Genomic DNA, 18,382 nt, shown 5'->3' with positions numbered 1-18,382 from the left:
AGCATTTATGGCAAAGCATAAAGCTTTTGGTAGTTCAGCCAATTCCCGTGCAGGGATCGCTCTAAGGGCCTGTTTAAACTGGTCCTTTAGTGATTGACCGATGCCTATTGCAGCGACTGCAGGCTGAGTAACGGCACCTGCAATGGAAAAAAGATTTTAACAGGGATTCCAACTTTTTATCTGTTGGATCCTTAAGCATTTGTGCATTGTCTACGGGACAAGTTAGGCCTTTATTCACATTGGAAATTGCAGCGTCAACTGCTGGTATTTTCCATCTTTTGGAGAATTTCTCCTCCAGGGGGTAGAGAATTGCAAATCTCTTAGGAGGGAGAAAATGCTTATCCGGGTGATCCTTTTCAGCAAAAATAAGTTGTTCTAGTAATGCATGTGCAGGAAACGCATGCAAAGGTTGAGAAGGTTTTAAGGAACCCAAGGAAGAAACCAAGCTTTCAGGAGACTGCGTTAGGGGTGGACCAGACCATCACCGTAAGAGCAATTTCTCCGACTGAGAGGCTAAAAAAAGTTCACCTAATGCTGTTTCCTCCGCAGAGGAATCGTCAGTTTATTTTTCCTCCTGATCGACCGAGGGCAACACCTCATCCTGTGCCCACTGTTCCCCTTGCAAAGGTTCTGAAGTGGGGGAGGGGGATCTAGCAGGCTTCCTATCCATTTGAATGGAGGATGCGATTAAAGCCGCTTATCTTCCTTCCAGACCCTGCAGGGAGGAGGAAAGGACATCTTCAGTCACGTATACAGGGGCTGAGATGTGAAGCAGTTGCACCATCTATTTGTTCCAATGGCTCACCCTGGTTTGCCATAACTGGTAATTCAGGCAAGGATGATAGCGTGGAAATGCGACTTGAGATCCTAACGCCTGGGGGTGAAACCTTTACTTTTTTGTTTTTTGTGGTGTCTTTTTGGTAGGCATAGTCCTAAGTACAAAAACAGAGGCACTATACAAATTGCACTTAATTGCTGAAAATAGTCATGACATTTAAAGCCGCTATAAAGTTCAGCCTAGTGCTGGGAAAAAGGTGTCGTTCCTGTATCAGGAATGCCAGTTTGCAACCCTCACATGTCCCACAGCTCTGTGTCCTTGTGTTGCAGGCTGTTTGTTTTCTCATCAGCTGAGGAAAGACTGTCACAGCTGTAGTTTATCTGTGTATGCCTGCTGTGCGACCTCGTGGAGGTTCACGGCACCGTGCTTAGGCTCCGCTCCTTCCGAGAAAAAATTCTGCCCCTTTTTACATTTAAACTGTTCCTGCGCTTGTGCGTGGCATTTTCGGGTCCACCGACCCAACACGAGGGGGGGGGGGGGGGGGTGGCAGAGACCTGTTTGTAGCAGGTACATACAACAGAAACAGCATTTCAACAGTTAACAACATAAGCAGTACCAGCGGGATCTCCACACCTCCCCGCGACGGGATGTAAGTTGGGTACACCGCTGATATCCCCCTAACCCCTTCAGTGGAGAGAAAAAGAAAACATTTGGCATATTTCTTTTACCTGAGAGGAATCGCCCTGCATGTGCTGCTGCGGCCACACACAGACTGACTGAGCTTTACAGTGAAGACAACAGAGTAAAGTATGTGCATAGACTCCCTCTAGTGGAGAATTTAGGCATGACAACATGTTTTCCCTAATGGAAGAATACCTAGGTGTTTTTAATACCCAAGTTTCTTCCCTTATCTTATCCCCGCCGCAGGATTTACTGAATTAACAGACAATCCAAACTTCACCCATCACGGCGGGCTGCGTTTAGCAAACCATCAGGGACCGGGTCCCTAAAACGGTGTTCCAACTTCCTTGGACCTGTAAAAGCACCCCACTAGGAAAGCTAGGTAATGTAGCAAGACCAAAGCCCTGAGTTCCTGGGGTCCAGCCCTTCAATAAGAGGTGTTACAGGCAAAACCTCGTGCTTCGGATATGAGGCCCCAGGTACCATCCTTTTAGGCCTTAGTGGCACTTTGGATGGATCTGGTCTTTATGAAGGCAATTTAAATCCAGCATGGATCCCTCCTGGAGCTCCTCAGAGCACATCTTCACTCGTGACCAACACCTTAGACACTGGCGAAAATACTGAGGTGCTCCTGGAAGAAGGAGGGGTTATATAGGGAGTGAACTTCTTGGATTGGGTATAACCAGTGTCCATCACCTGAAGCTGGCCTATAACCCGTTAAGTAATTACTTAAGGCTCTGTGTCCCATGATATACGATAAAGAAATATATTTTTTTTCAAAATGGTCAGTCTTTTTTTGTTTATAGCGCAAAAAAATAAAAACTGCAGAGGTGATCAAATACCACCAAAAGAAAGCTCTATTTGTGGGAAAAAAAAGAACATGAATTTTATTTGGGTACAGCATCGCACGACCGCGCAATTGTCAGGTAGAATAACACAGTGCTGTATCGCAAGAAAATAGCCTGTTTATTAAGGGGGCAAATCTTTCTGGGGCTGAAGTGGTTAATATCACTTTAAGCAAAATGGGATAGGGGTATTACAACATATAAATATCTGTTTTCAGTTCCTCACTGTCTGTTTGCAGCACATAACCCCACACACAAAAACATTCCAATCAAGAATATAAGGTACAAAAGAACAGCCATCAACCCTACAAGAAGAGGGCTGGTATCCCTGCAAGAGGGCTTGCAATAGTGCATGCCTCCTGAAATGTGGATACCTACACCATATGCCTGGTCTCTTTTACAGAGTAACTGTTAATAATAACAAAACCTGCGCTTTCTAACATGCTCAGTAGTAAAGCTCCACACTTCTAGGAATGGTATACACAATTCACATTAAAGTCTTGAAACTGATATAAACAGTTCTTCAGCTGGCAAAAACACTTAAGTGGGATCCCAAATCCACAGACCCTCTAAATAATTTTCAAAATCACCAAGTAGCGAGTATACCCGCCACCAGACCGTTTACAGAGCAGCCTATCAAAAGTTGTGACTTTTAGATTACAGGAAGTCTGAATGAGCTTGTTAATGGTTAAAACCAGCTGGACCACTGATTCCAGACTCCCAATCACCTGCTCTCTTTAGTCAGGAACAATGATGAGATGAAGGCATGTTAAGGGCAATAAAAAAGTCAGTATGGCCTTTGGTAGGAGTTGTAGAGGAGGAAAAAGGATTGTGTATTCCAAAAAAAAAAAAAGGAGCACGTCACTGGGAGTCTAGAGTCAGTGGTCCCAGTTGCGTTAGAATCATTCAGACCTGCTCTTATCTAGAGGTCTTAATTTTTGGTAAGCTGTACTACCTATTGGAGGATATTGCTCGTCAGGGGCAACGCTAGGGGGTGGCTTTTGGGGCTACAGCCCCGAATCTGCAGTCCATAGCCCCGAATGTCTTAGCGGGTGCACTGGTGCAGGCTTTTGAGTATAAAGAACGGGCAGTCAGCAGCCGAATTATACTGTCTGTGTGATCCGTCAGGCTGCGGCTCCGCCCACTGCACTGTCACGCCGAGTGATATGCCTGAGGACAGCAACAGACAAACGCGTAGTACTGGATTTCTCCTTACAGCCAGTGCAGCAAGCCCACTACTCTGCTGCCTCTAGAGTCACGCTGGGTCACTATGCCTGAGTGCAGCGGGAGAAAATAAGAACGACCGCGGTGGAAGCGTTAACCACTTGCCGATCGCCGCTATACGTCGGCAGAATGGTACGGGTGGGCAAATGGGCGTACCTGTACATCCTGCCCTCCCCACGCGATCATGCCCCCCCCTCCAGCCCCCCCCCCCCTGTGCCTGAGGTGGGTCAGATTCGTTAGAGAACCGGTCAATCCTTCCCGTGCCTGTGTAAGTGTAAACACAGACAGAGGAAGTGATGTCATCTCTCCTCGTGGAGTCTTTTCGATTCCAGTGAGGGGAGAGAGAACATCTTATCGTGAGTTGCACAACACTACACTAACACCAGTACACGTAGGTACACTTGTCACTCCCCCCGATCGCTCTCCCCTCTACCCCAGTTAACCCTTTCACTCCCTGTCACCAATTGTAGTTTTCAGATTTTTCACTGATCGCTGCATTGGTGTCATTTGTGACTGTAATAAGTGTTAGGGTAGTTAGTAGGCCCAGGTAGGTCTAGGGTACCCCTCTAATAAAGGTTTAACCCCTTGATCGCCCCCAGTTAACCCTTTCACCCCGTCTCCAGTGTCACTAATAGATCTTTTTTCTGATCGTCGTATTTGTGTCACGGGAGACATTAATTAGCCAGATAGTGGATTTGTTTCACCATCAGGTTTTTATAGCATCAGGTGTCCCCATACATTAGCTAATTAAAGGTTTTAACCCCCTGATTGCCCCCTTTTACCCAGTCACCAGTGATCACCGTATTAGTTTTATGGGTGACACTGGTTAGTTCGTTTTTTATAGCGTCAGGGCACCCGCCGTATATTACCCAATAAAGGTTTAACCCCCTGATGACCCCTTAGTAGTATAGTGTCTGAACAAATCGATATCCTTGATCTGATCAGAACTATATTAGCATCCCCAATAGTTTAGTGTTCCCAAAAATGCAGTGTTAGCGGAATCAGCCCAGATACCTGCTAGCACCTGCATTTAGCCCATCCAAGTGCAGTATCAATTGATCACTGTTACTTACAAAAACACAACACACAACTGCAGCATTCGCAGCGTCAGGCCTGATCCCTGCGAACGCTAACAGTTTTTTTGGTAGCATTTGAAGCAGTCACCGACAGTCAGGAGCTTTTTTTCCTGTGAGTCTCAATACTGTGCCAGTAAATTTAGAGACCAAAATGTCAAATCGAAGGTACAGTAGTGAAGAGGCCTACATGTTTCTGAGCATGACAGATAGTAAAGAGGAAGTCACCCATCTGTCAGATTCAGGCTCAGAATATGATCCTGTAAACAGCGGCATCCTGACAGATAACTCTGACTACGGAGTAGGGGTCCCTGCCAAGGTCAGGCGTACCCGACCCTGTTCTTCTGCTGTTGTTTGAGGTGCAAGAACCGCAGGGCTCTCGTATGGAGCAGAGAGCCAGTACTAGTGCCGCTCATCCTTCTGGAGAATTGGCAAACACCCTGGTTGTGGTCAAACCAGCACTGCAGTATCACGTGGTGACGTGGCAATTCCCATAAGTGCAGTTCAAGCTGGTGAGGGGCTAGCACAACTAGTGCCCCCCAGCCACCAAGAAGACAAAGACAGGCCCGTTGAGCCCATAACGTGCTTCCAGCTGCAGCTGCATTTGCCAATCTCAATTGGGAGCCCACCACTTCTGCAGCACCCATACTTCCCCGTTCACTGACCAACCCGGAATTCAGGTGGAAACGGTTGATTTTATGTCATTTGATTCTTATTTGCTGTTTTTCACAGGAGATCTCTATAGATCTATTGTGGACCAGAGCAATTTGTATGCTGGTCAATTCATCGCCGCTACTCCCCATTTGACCCTTGCCAGAGAATGGAAACCTATTACGGTTTCCGAATTTAAGACCTTTCTGGGCATATCCCTCCTCATGGGCATAACTAAAAAGAGTGAGTTGCGGTCATTGGTCCACTGACCCAATTCACCATATGCCAGTGTTCTCTGCCTCCATGGCCAGGGCACGATATGAGCAGATCTTGCGGTTCATGCACTTTAATGATAATGAACTCTGTCATCCTCGGGGTGACCCTGGATGCAATCGGCTCTACAAAATTTGGCCCCTCGTAAACCACTTCAACCAACAGTTTGCAGCCTTGTTTACTCCCGATCAAGTTGTCTGCGTTGATGAGTCCCTGATTAAGTTTTCTGGCTGCTTGTCTTTCAAACAGTATCTTCCCAACAAGCGTGCCAGATATGGGGTCAAGATGTACAAGCTCTGTGACAGGGCAACAGGCTATACATATAGTTTTATGGTTTACTAGGGAAGAGATGGTTACGTAGAGCTGGAGAACTGCTCAGACTACATAGGGAACGCTGGTAAGATTGTGTGGGACTTGGTGTCAACCTTATTCGGAAAGGGGTACCACTTGTATGTGGACAATTATTACATGAGTGTGCCACTTTTTAGTCACTTGTTTGATCATAGAATTGGCGCATGTGGCACCGTGCTAACTAATCGCCGGGGCTTACCCCAGCGGCTTGTAGATTCCCATCTTAGGCTGGGGGAGAGAGCCTGTTTGAAGTGTAATAATTTGGTGGAGGGATAAGATAAGATTTCGTTCTGTCCTCCCTTCACGCAGACACGACGGTCCAAATTCCTACGACGACTGGTGTTGTGGAGAAACCCCTCTGTGTCCACAAACATAACCGTAATATGGGAGGGGTGGACCTCAACAACCAGTTGTTGGCGCCGTACCTATTTGTCTGTAAGGCCAGAAGCTGTTACAAAAAAGTGTCTGTATACTTATTCCAATTGGCTCTGCTGAATGCTTATGTGCTATACAAAGCGTCAGGATGAACTGGATCCTTCCTTAAATTCCAGGAAGAGATCGTCACAGCCCTTCTATTTCCAGACGGTGCTGTGCCCCAACAGGAGGGGGGGTTGCGCTATCTGGGCATTTCATGGCCTCCGAAACTGTGATAGGAAGTGAGAAGTGAAATAAAAAATGTACGCCCTTAGAAAGCCTGAAGACGGTGATTGGTTTTCGAGGTCCTGTACGTGGTTAGACTGCCAAAAGGTCCCACACATGTGGTATCCCCATACTTAGGAGAAGCAGCAGAATGTATTTTGTAGTGTAATTCCACACATGTCCATGTCGTGTTTGAACAATATATCATTTAGTGACAACTTTGTGTAAAAAAAAAAAAAAAAAAAGAAAAATTATTTTTCTCGTAACTTGTGGCAAAATATAAAATATTCCATGGACTCAACATACCTCTCAGCAAATAGCTTAATGTGTCTTCTTTCCAAAATGGGGTAATTTGGGGGGGGGGGGGGGGGGGTGCTATCTTGTCATTTTATGGCCTCCGAAACTGTGACAGGTAGGGGTTTGTACTGCCCTGCCATTTTAGCACCTCAAGAAATGAGATAGACAGTCATAAACTAAAAGCTACGTAAATTCCAGAAAATGTACCCTAGTTTGTAGACGCTATAACTTGGGCGCAAACCAATAAATATATGCTTATTGACATTTTTTTTTACCAAAGACATGTGGCCGAATACATTTTGGCCTAAATGTATGACTAAAATTTAGTTTATTGGATTTTTTTAATAACAACAATTTGAAAATATCATTATTTTTCAAAATTTTCGGTCTTTTTCTGTTTATATCACAAAAAATAAAAATCGCAGAGGCAATCAAATACCATCAAAAGAAAGCTCTATTTGTGGGGAAAAAAAGGATGCAAATTTAGTTTGGGTAAGTGGTTAAGGTAAGTGGTTAAGGTTCTTCTGGGGAAAAAATCTCTCTCTCTCATCACTTATTGGGATATTAAAAAAAAAAAAAAAAAAAGTAGCAGACTACATGACCTAAATTGATGAAGAAATTTTTTTATTTTTTTAATTTGTTTAATTTTAATGGATGTGTAAACTTTTTTTTTTTAAATTGTCTCTCATTTTTGTTTATAGCGCTTAAAAAAGAAAAACCACAGAGATGATTATATACTACCAAAAGAAAGCTCTATTTGTGAGAAAAAAGGACATCAATTTTGTTTGGGTACAGCATCGCACGACCGCGCAATTGTCAAAGTAACGCACTGCCGCAATGGCCTGGTCAGGAAGGAAGTGAAACTTCCAGGGTGGAAGTGGTTAAGCCAATGACATTGGGAGGGAGAATGGCCCTGGGGTGGAAGAATGAAGGTGTTGGATTCTCTATCGCTTTTTAGTGGTGTTGTCTGGGAGAATGTGGATTTATTTTTTTTAATTGGTTCCCGACCAGCCGCCGGTTATACTGTGGCAGGTTGGCTCCCCTGGGCGAGCCGCTGTAACTGTACGTCGCCCCCTTAAGACGCTGTAGGAGGCACGCACAGGCAGCATGTGCCTGGAGCCGATGCGAGTGCCTGGCGGGTGTGATGACCGCTGGGCACCCGCGTTCACTCGTGACTGAGTGAAAACTGTGTGTGTAAACACACAAATCCCGGTTCTCTCAGGGGCGAGGAGACAGATTGTGTGTTCATACTAAGTATGAACACCGATCTCTCTCCTCCTCTAGTCAGTCCCCCCCCCCCCCCCCCACAGTTAGAACACACCTAGGGAATACAGTTAACCCCTTGATCGCCCCCTAGTGTTAACCCCTCCCCTGCCAGTGACATTTATTTTTAAAGCACTGCTCGCTGTATAATTGTCAATGGTCTCAAAAACGCGTCAAAAGAGTCCAATTTATCCGCCGGAATATCGCAGTCCCCATAAAAATCGTAGATCACCGCCATTACTAGTAAAAAAATAAATAAATAAATAAAAATGCCATAAATCTATCCCCTATTTTGTAGACACTATAACTTTTGTGCAAACCAATCAATATACGCTTATTGCGATTTTTTTTCAAAAAATATGTAGAAGAATACATATATCGGCCTAAACTGAGGAAAAAAAATAGTTTTTTTTTTTAAATTTGGGATATTTATTATAGCAAAAAGTAAAAGATATTGTGTTTTTTTTTCAAAATTGTCACCCTTCTTTTGTTTATAGCGCAAAAAATAAAAACCGCAGAGGTGATTAAATACCACCAAAAGAAAGCTCTATTTGTGGGGAAAAAAGGATGTCAATTTTGTTTGGGCGTCGCACGACCGCGCAATTGTCAGTTAAAGCGACACAGTGCCGTATCGCAAAAAATGGCCAGGTCATTGAGCAGCCAAATCTTCCGAGGCTGAAGTGGTTAAAAAGTGAACTTAATCTTTCTAGGATGCTGCATCTGGTGACAAGCGACGGTGGCAAGTGACACACTGCATCTGGTGACAAGGGATGTGGCAACATGCCCAGGGCTCCCACTGATTCTGCATTATGGTGAGTTGAACCACTTCATTAAATATTACAATTTAACAATAGAAACAATGCGCTTCAATCACACCGACACCATATCAACCATGGAGCCATGATGATTGAAGTGCCAATATCAGCCATTGCCCGAAAAAAGTTGCTTACCACCGGCATGCCCCCCCCCCCGCAGACCTAGCAATGCCCCTGTTGCTCATTACCTGGTGGTTTTAGAGATCACCTACAAGATCTGTGTATTTGGGATCCCACTTGTACAGAATAGGCACATCTAAACAGGTCTCATTTCATAATAATGCAACATAAAACATTGCAGCCTGCCTCTATTTAGGACATCTGCTTCTGTGTATATTTCAAAGCTTCTGTGACCTTCATAGTGATCATTGGAAGAATACATGCTGCAAAACATTGCTCAAACAAGTATGGGGGTAACCAGTTTTAATTTTGCACATTAATCACAGATGTAGTTTTCTTCTTTTTTTTAAGTGTACATGCTTTTTCTTGCACTTGCCATGACAAGTTGGCAATTGTTAACCACAAGAAATTTTTCATTTATGTAGTGTGTTTACCTACCAAGATTTTGCACCATGAAGAAGTTTTTTTCAGCAGTAAGACTTCCTAATTTCAAGTGTCACTAAACCGACATCATAAAAAACTAAACTATGTCATCAAAAAATAAATGGTATATTACATGATGTTTATACTCACTCAGTCACTATGATATTCGTTTTCTGTATAACCTGATAGATCCCACTGTTCTCTATCTCCACCTTTTGTTAATGTCCCCAATGCAGTTGGGGATTTTGCAGCTGTGGTGGCAACTTTGCACATGCTCAGTTTTCAGTGAGTTTCTATGCTTGGCATTTCCTCCCCATCACATCTGAGTAGCCCATGTGACTATAGAGTCACACATGTGGGCGTATATACAGTGGTAAATGACAGCCCATTCCCTCCCAGGGGTGGGATATTACATGTAGATTTATGGAGGCTTCACCACCCTCTTATTCTAAGACACAGGCTGGAAGGGCATGACACAGCTTGCGACTGACAGAAATACACCCACATCATGTTATTGCCAAAAAAATAATAAAGATCTAATTTCAAATATATATTTGTATTATAATTTAAAACGGTTTAATATTTTTTTACTCTGTATTCCAAAGGCTGTTTTTTTTTTTTTTTTTGTGACCAGCAGTAGAGGACTAGAAGCATCTCTTGCTTATGCTTCCCTACAGACAGGCTGGGAAAAAGCTGGGTCATGTGACAGCTGTATATCGATTAGGAAAAAGGTAGTTAGATGTTTTGTTTTTTTATTAAAATAATTACAGTGCCATCATCCAATTACAGAAATAGAAGGGGCAATGTAAATTAAACAGTGTGTTTAGTATCAGTTTAAGTTTTCAGCTCTGCCCCCTCTCATGGACATTATTCTACAGTGTAGACAATATAGACAATATAGAATAAAAAAAGTCCAACAGAGCAAGACTAGCTAATAATAACCACAGCAGGTGGACAGGCTTAGGTGCCCATATCTTAATGCCTGGGTCCTCTAGAAGTCTATAGGAATCCAACAAACTGAACCAAATCTAGAGGTCTGATTTTTACAATACCTTTAACATCTGTATGTAAAGTTTACATATTTTTTAGCTATAGTTGCCTGGTGGACAGGAATGGGTGTAATTACAAATAGACTTTGTTACACTTTAATTAATGTATGTGAGGTATGTATAAGGATGATGCATCCCAACTTACCTGGCGGTACTGGTACTGCTGACTGGTGCGCATCATGTGCAAATACATATCATACACAAACATAGCCATCTCTGGCATGTTTTTAATAACCTGGGCTGGGTAAGGTGGCATCTCACCATTCTGTAAATGGAAAACAAGGCATTAGCCAGGACTTCATACCACAGTCAGATATTTGACATCGTACTGCGTATCAATCAATAAAAAGAAATGTGTGTGTTTTCTGTTCTAGTAGCTTCCATAGAAGGATAAAACTCCTCAAGAAATGCAAAAATAGTAGGTCACTGGAAAATGATTTTCCTTGCCTCCATTTTCCCAGCATCATTGGAGAATCCAGTTTAGCAGAAGTCTGGCAATTACATGAAAATACTTCCACATTTTACACAATTATTGTTTGGAGTCAGTCTGCCTCTGATTGCTAAGAATTGTAACAAGATTGACTTGACGTTAGAAGAAAACACATCCTTCTGCCAAGCTGTACTCTCAGGGTTTCATCATCATTAGAAGACTTCATCCTTGCTGGTACTTAAAGGATAGGTACATCTTTTAGAGCATGTTTTGAGTTGTTTTTGTGTTTATCTTAAAGAATAGCAAAATATTTATTTATGACAGCCAACCTCCCATCCCTATCTCAAATCAGTGGTCAGCCTTGTCCGAGATGTGGTTTATATCTCTTTAATTTTCCCCATTAGTGGGCCATAGCGTGTATATATATATATATATATATATATATATATATATATATATATATATATATATATATATACACACACACACACACACACACACACAGTGGGTAAAAAAAGAATCACCCCCCCTTAAATTAATCACATTGTGTTGCTTTGCGGCCTGAAATGAAAACATGGTTTTTATTTACTAGTGCAACTTATAACACCCAAGTGAAAGACATAACACCAACACGACAGAAAAAAACAAAAAACATCAAACACTAAATCATGGAGTTGGAAAAAAGGATATATCGCCTTGTGCCAGTATTTTGTTGGACCACATTTTGCTTTAATTACAGCCTTTAGCCTGTTGAGATATGTCTCTACTAACTTTTCACATCTAGACTTTGCAATATTAGTCTCATCTGACTACTTTAAAACGCACCTTGAAGATCCTGAGGGCACATGAAAAAGGGTGTTATGGTCAGATTAGAATAAAATTTAATTATTTGGCCTCAACACCAAAGGATATGTCTGGCGGAAATCCAATACAGCTCACCATCCAAATAACACCATTCCTACAGTAAAGCATGGAGGTGGTAATATCCTGTTATGGGGGTGTTTCTCTGAAGCAGGAACTGGAGCATTTGTCAGAATAGAAGAAAAATGAATGGGGCAAAATACAATCACATTCTAGAGGAAAATCTGCTGCCCTCTGCTAGAAAGTTGTCAATGGGAAGAAGGTTTACCTTCCAACATGACAATGACCCAAAGCACACAGCAAAATTGAGCACACAGTGGTTGACGGAGAAAAAGGTGAATGTCCTTGCATGGCTTAATCAGAGCCCAGAATTAAACCCCACTGAAAATCTGTGGAATGACTTGAAGAATGCAGTCCACAAACGGTCACCATCAAATTTACTGAACTTGAGCAGTACTGCAAAGAAGAGTGGGCTTGTATTGTAAAGTCTAGATGTGCAAAGTTAGTAGAGACATATCCCAACAGACTAAAGGCTGTAATTAAAGCAAAAAGTGGTTCAAAAAAATACTGACACAAGGGGGTGATCCCTTTTCCAACTTTCCAAAAAAAAAATCTGACATGTTGGTGTTGTGTCTTCTTTTCAGGCTGCAAAGCAACAAAATGTGATTTTAAAAGGGGTGTGGATTCTTTTCTATACCCTATATACACACACACACTGTATAAGCAGCTCACAAACACTAATCAAGAAGCCATCTTCTTGCAAATCTGCACCTAGCCAGGAAGTTAGATGGCCTCTCCATTAGGGTCTTAACAAGGCTGCATGCCATGGCCGTTGGGCTCAGTAGAGACGATGTAGAGCCACTGCAGCACATAGTATTTCTTAAAACAGACACCGCTTAAAAATAGTGTTATCTCATTATCTTTTTGTCTATAGATTAGATAAAAAATAATGTCATTTTTGCAACAAATATCACCAAAGGAAAGCCTTGTTTGCCTACCCCAAAAACAATATCTGTATTATTCGGTTATCTTAAAGTAGAACTATAGGCATAGCTTTTTCTTTTTTTTCTTTTGACTAGAGAAAGGGAGGGTTATAACCCTTGTCAATTTTTTTTTTTTTTTTTTGCCATCTGTGGCCCATTTTGGAGATTTCCCATCACTTACTGTCCCAGCCAAACAGGAAGTGAGAGGAAATTACTGCAAATTAAGTGAATCCCTTGGGGACCACCCAGGTCAGCAGAACTAGTGTCCCCATTGGAAGATTTTACCTCTATTACTTTTCTAGGGACAACCCCAAAATGTGATAAGGGTAAACAGGACAAATAGAGAGGGGGAATCTCATTAAAGGGGGCACAGACAGCAATAACAACTGACAGGGGTTCCAATCCCTCTCCACTCTATCCAAACCCAAAAAAAAGTTTTGCCTTTAGTTGTACATTAGGAAATGACAACGTAATAACAAGGCCCACAGCAGAAATTAAAAAAAAAAAATGTTTTTTATCTAGAAGTAAAAACCCTATAAAAGACTATACTTTTCCTTAATTCCAAAAAAACAACATCATGTAACAATTCAAACAGTAGAGTCCCAGCTCACTATCCTAACTGGTGATTTAGAACCTAACCAAGCTCTGTTTGCTCCACCTGTGGACATTCTTCTGAAAAGAGTAACCAGCTGTTGAAGCACAAGTAGCTGGGGTTTTTCCTAAACTCAAGATCTTAATGTTCTGGTATATGTGAGGAGTACCTTGTAAGGTCTACTAGTATATTTCTTTCTTCAATGCAGTGTTTGAGCACATCAAATATGGAAATTACTTACCATCCTCTGTGTTGGGAAGGACTCATTGGGTAAAATGTGCAGTCGCAGTGGACGAGCAGTAAGCTGATTGAATGCAGGGGTCAATTCAAAGCAGTTCTGAAAGAGAGAGACTCGAGCGAATATGTACAGACCAAGACGGGCTCTGGACATTGCTACCACTAAGCGTCTGACATCCCTAGAAGAACACAAAGACAGCACAAGTTACTGACTATTCTCTGAGAAATACAAAAATATGAAATCTTTTGGATTTTTGAAACTTTTTTTAACTAATAAAAAAATGAAAAGTGGGGCATGCAAAATTATTCGGCCCCCTTGCGTTAATACTTTGTAGAGCCACCTTTTGCTGCAATTACAGGCTGCAAGTCGCTTGGGGTATGTCTCTATCAGTTTTGCACATCGAGACTGAAATTCTTGCCCATTCTTCCTTGCAACACAGCTCGAGCTCAGTGAGGTTGGATGGAGAGCGTTTGTGAACAGCAGTTTTCAGCTCTTTCCACAGATTCTCGATTGGATTCAGGTCTGGACTTTGACTTGGCCATTCTAACACCTGGATACGTTTATTTGTGAACCATTCCTTTGTAGATTTTGCTGTATGTTTGGGATCATTGTCTTGTTGGAAGATAAATCTCCGTCCCAGTTTCAGGTCTTTTGCAGACTCCAACAGGTTTTCATCCAGAATGGTCCTGTATTTGGCTGCATCCATCTTCCCCTTAATTTTAACCATCTTCCCTGTCCCTGCTGAAGAAAAGCAGGCCCAAACCATGATAACTAGTTATGGTAACATTGGGCACCCAAAGAATTCCCTTAGTTTACAGCATTTTTATCTTACTTCCTGTTTTGGCTATGGGACAGGATGTGAAGGTAAGTCTCTCCAATAGGACACAGATGGCAAGAAAAAAAAGAAAAACTGACAGGGGTTTTAACCCTCCCTTACTCTAAAAGAGTTTTACCTAGTTTAATTTTAAAGATCATTATGCTGTACAGCATTATTGTTAGGTTTATGGCCAAGTCTCTTGAGGGTGCTTATGATTAACATTTAATTAAACGCAAATGGGAAATTCTTCTAGGCAATAATTTTTAGCCATCATGTTCTGTCACTTGAAGGAAAAGTTTACCTCTTAAAAAAAAAAAAAATTATAAATGCACATCTTTTTGCAGGAAAAAAAATTGTGCATTATTATTTCTTTTATTAAGAGCCTGCAAAGCATTGGACCCACGCTCAGGAGATTGCTGGCGCAATGCAAAACTCCTGCAGACTGTGTGTAAGCTGTCTGCTCAAACCTCAGGTCACAGCAGCATCCAGACGGCCACCTGCACACAGGACATTAGCTTGTAACCAGGTATGCTGCTACTCATTGCTCTGTAGGATTGAATGCACTAATGAAAAAAGATGCTTCCATGTTATCAACATTCTTGATTTTAATATTGCTTATAGGGTGATACTAGGGACGGGGTTTAACCTGCCATGATTTCTGTTTTTTGGCATGTTTGCCCATATGATCCAATGCTTTCCACATTTGGACCTATGTGTGTGTGTAATATAAATATATATATATATGTGTGTGTGTGTTTCTAATGGCAAGCACTTGCATATATTCCAGCCCCCTTTTTTTGAATCCCATTCCCCACCTCAAGGACTGGGGGTTTAGCGCTTATGTGCATATATTTTCTTGTTGAAATATGATACTATTTGTATCAATTGTATTATCACATTATAACAGGACTGTTAATATGGGAATCCATTAGGATAGGAGTAGAGGGGCCCTGCTGTCTTTGGGTTTCCTTAGGTAATCTCTATGGTCATATATTTTGTTACACTTCAAGGATACATTTTTGTGCAGGCCTACATATGGGAGTACAATATGCTGACTACATATACTCTGATTATCTCACAGCATTTGGAATCTAGCCAATTCAGGACTGTGTTCTGTGTGCATGATGTGACTCTACATGCGGGTACATCCTTTTGTTTTCAATTTGCAGCATACTCCGATATATGGGTATCTCACTCTTATTTTATGTCAGTGCATCCTCATATCCTGTGTCTCAATTTCAGGATTCTGTCCATCTGGCCTCAGTGTTCTCGGTCTTCCCCAGCAGGGGCAATACTGTTTCTTTCTCGAACATCACGGGACACAGAGCCACAGTAATTACTGATGGGTTATATAGGGTATCACTGGTGATTGGACACTGGCACACCCTATCAGAAAGTTCAACCCCCTATATAATCCCTCCCCTTGCAGGGATACCTCAGTTTTTACGCCAGTGTCTTAGGTGATGGACGTGTAAAGATGAAGGTCAGCCGAAGCACCATGTAAGAAACTCCTGGCGGGGTTTCCATTTCGTGGTGAAAGGTTGTTTGGAGAGGACTTTGATAGCTATATCAAGAGAATCTCTTGTGGGAAAAGCACTCTCTTACCTGTTAAGAAGAGTAAGCGTCCATCTTTCAAACGGACTCTCTCCCCAGCGCCTGGGGCTTCAGCCTCCAGGCAGTCTCGACGGCCTCCTCTGTCTGGGCCCAGGGACAACAGTCAACCCCAGGGACAGAAAAAGTCCTGGGTGAAGAAGCCTACTAGGCAAAACACTAAGACCTCTGCATGAGGGGGCGTCCCCGCTTGCTCGAGTGGGGTGGAAGACTGCGGCAGTTCTCAGGGCTCTGGCAGGAGGATTTCCTGGACAGATGGGTAATCTCCACGGTAACCTTTGGGTACAAGCTGGAGTTTCAGGAATTTCCCTCTACTCCAGTGGTTCTCAACTCCAGTCCTCAGGGCCCCCCAACAGGCCAGGTTTGCAAGATAGCTGAAATACATCACAGGTGATATCACTTGCTGCTCAGTGATTGTAGTATTCTAGTCTGCAACTCCCCAAGGTAATACTTAAAATCTGGCCTGTTGGTGGGTCCCGAGGACTGGAGTTGAGAACCACTGCTCTACTCGGTTCCTCAGATCAGGTGTTCTCAGAGACCCAGAAAATAAGCAGTCGTTCCTTCTAGCATTAGAGCGACTTTTGTTGCAGGAGGTCATTATGATGGTTCCCGCAAAGGACCAGGGATTGGGCTTCTATTCCAACCTTTTTACGGTCCAAAAACCAAATGGGGATGTCAGGCCCATTCTGGATTTAAGGGATCTGAATCGATTCTTAAGGATTCAATCCTTCCGCAGGGAATCAATTCGGACAGTAGTCTCCATCCTGCAGGGAGGAGAATTTCTGGCATCAATAGACATCAGAGATGCATATCTGCATGTGCCCATTTTTGCGCCAAGTTTCTGCACTTCGAGATAGGAGGGCGCCATTTCCAGTTTGTGGCTCTGCCCTTTGGGATAGCCACTGCATCTCGAGTGTTCACAAAGATCTTGGCTCCTCCTCTGGCCAGATTAAGGGCTCAGGGTATAGCTGTCATAGCATACCAAGACGACCTGCTACTGATAGACCAGTCGGTAGCCTCTTTGAACGGAAACTTGAGGACCACAGTCAGGTATCTGGAACACCTGGGTTGGATCCTCAACTTAGAAAAATCTTTCCTAAAACCAGTAAGAAGACTGGAGTATTTAGGTCTGATCATAGATACAAGCCAGGAGAAAATATTTCTACCCCAGGCAAAGATCGCTGCTTTAAGAGAGCTGATTCTGGCAGTCAGGTCCAAGAAGGGTCCTTCTGTCCGCCTTTGTATGAGACTACTAGGGAAGATGGTGTCTTCATTCGAAGCAGTTCCCTATGCTCAGTTTCATTCAAGAATGCTGCAACACAGTATTCTGTCGACCTAGAACAAGAAGGTTCAGGCATTAGACTTTCCGATGCACCTATCACATGCGGTGCGTCAGAGCCTCAATTGGTGGCTCATACCCGAAAACCTGCAGAAGGGCAAATCCTTTCTACTGGTTACCTGGACGGTGGTAACAACAGATGCCTGTCTGTCAGGTTGGGGAGCAGTTCTGGAACAGTCTGCGGTTCAGGGGATATGGTCCTAGACAGAGAGGACCTTACCCATCAACATTCTGGAGATCCGGGCGGTATATCTAGCCCTAAAAGCCTGGACTCTCAGGATACAGGGCTGCCCAGTCAGGATCCAGTCCAACAATGCCACAGCAGTGGCTTATGTCAATCATCAGGGAGGCACCCGGAGCCGAGCTGCTCAAAAGGAGGTGAACCAGATCTTAGTCTGGGCAGAGGTGCATGTGCCATGCATATCGGCAGTTTTTATTCCAGGGATAGAGAACTGGCAGGCGGACTATCTAAGTCGCCAGCAGTTACTTCCATGGGAATGGTCTCTACACCCCAACGTCTTTTGGGCCATATGCCAAAGATGGGGGGTCCCAGATGTAGATCTCTTTGCATCCCGATTCAACAAAGATTTGTGGCAAGGACGAGGGATCCTCTTGCATGCGGGACGGATGCGTTGGTGATTCCGTGGCATCGGTTCTCACTGATTTACGCATTTCCGCCTATTCTGCTACTGCCACGACTCCTTCGCAGGATCAGGCAGGAAAGGAAGTCAGTACTTCCGGTGGTCCCCGCTTGGCCCAGAAGGACTTGGTATGCAGAAGTAGTAAGGATGACGGTGGGTTCCCCGTGGACCCTACCGATACGCCCAGACCTGTTATCTCAAGGTCCAGTGTTCCATCCTGCCTTACAAACGCTAAATTTGACGGTTTGGCTATTGAGACCCACGTTCTGAAGAGTCGTGGGCTTTCAGGTCCTGTCATATCTACCTTGATTAATGCAAGGGAGCCAGCTTCCAGGATGATTTATCATAGAGTCTGGAAAGCTTATGTATTCTGGTGTGAATCCAGAGG

General features: G+C 43.2%; 1 protein-coding gene across 1 annotated transcript in view; it reads right to left on the bottom strand.

The window, feature by feature from the left end:
• The window catches only part of AQR (aquarius intron-binding spliceosomal factor), a 214,182-nt gene that overhangs the window by 16,733 nt on the left and 179,067 nt on the right, over window positions 1–18,382 (bottom strand). The window contains exons 33-34 of the mRNA XM_073609694.1: window positions 13,590–13,764; window positions 10,628–10,747 (exon numbers count right to left, since the gene is read on the bottom strand). Coding sequence (XP_073465795.1) covers window positions 10,628–10,747; window positions 13,590–13,764 — 295 coding nt within the window. The remainder of the gene's footprint in view (window positions 1–10,627; window positions 10,748–13,589; window positions 13,765–18,382) is intronic.

The sequence above is a fragment of the Aquarana catesbeiana genome, linkage group LG13 (genome assembly GCF_042186555.1).
Source record: "Aquarana catesbeiana isolate 2022-GZ linkage group LG13, ASM4218655v1, whole genome shotgun sequence".
Taxonomy (NCBI): Eukaryota; Metazoa; Chordata; class Amphibia; order Anura; family Ranidae; genus Aquarana; species Aquarana catesbeiana.
This window is presented reverse-complemented; position numbering and strand designations above follow the sequence as displayed.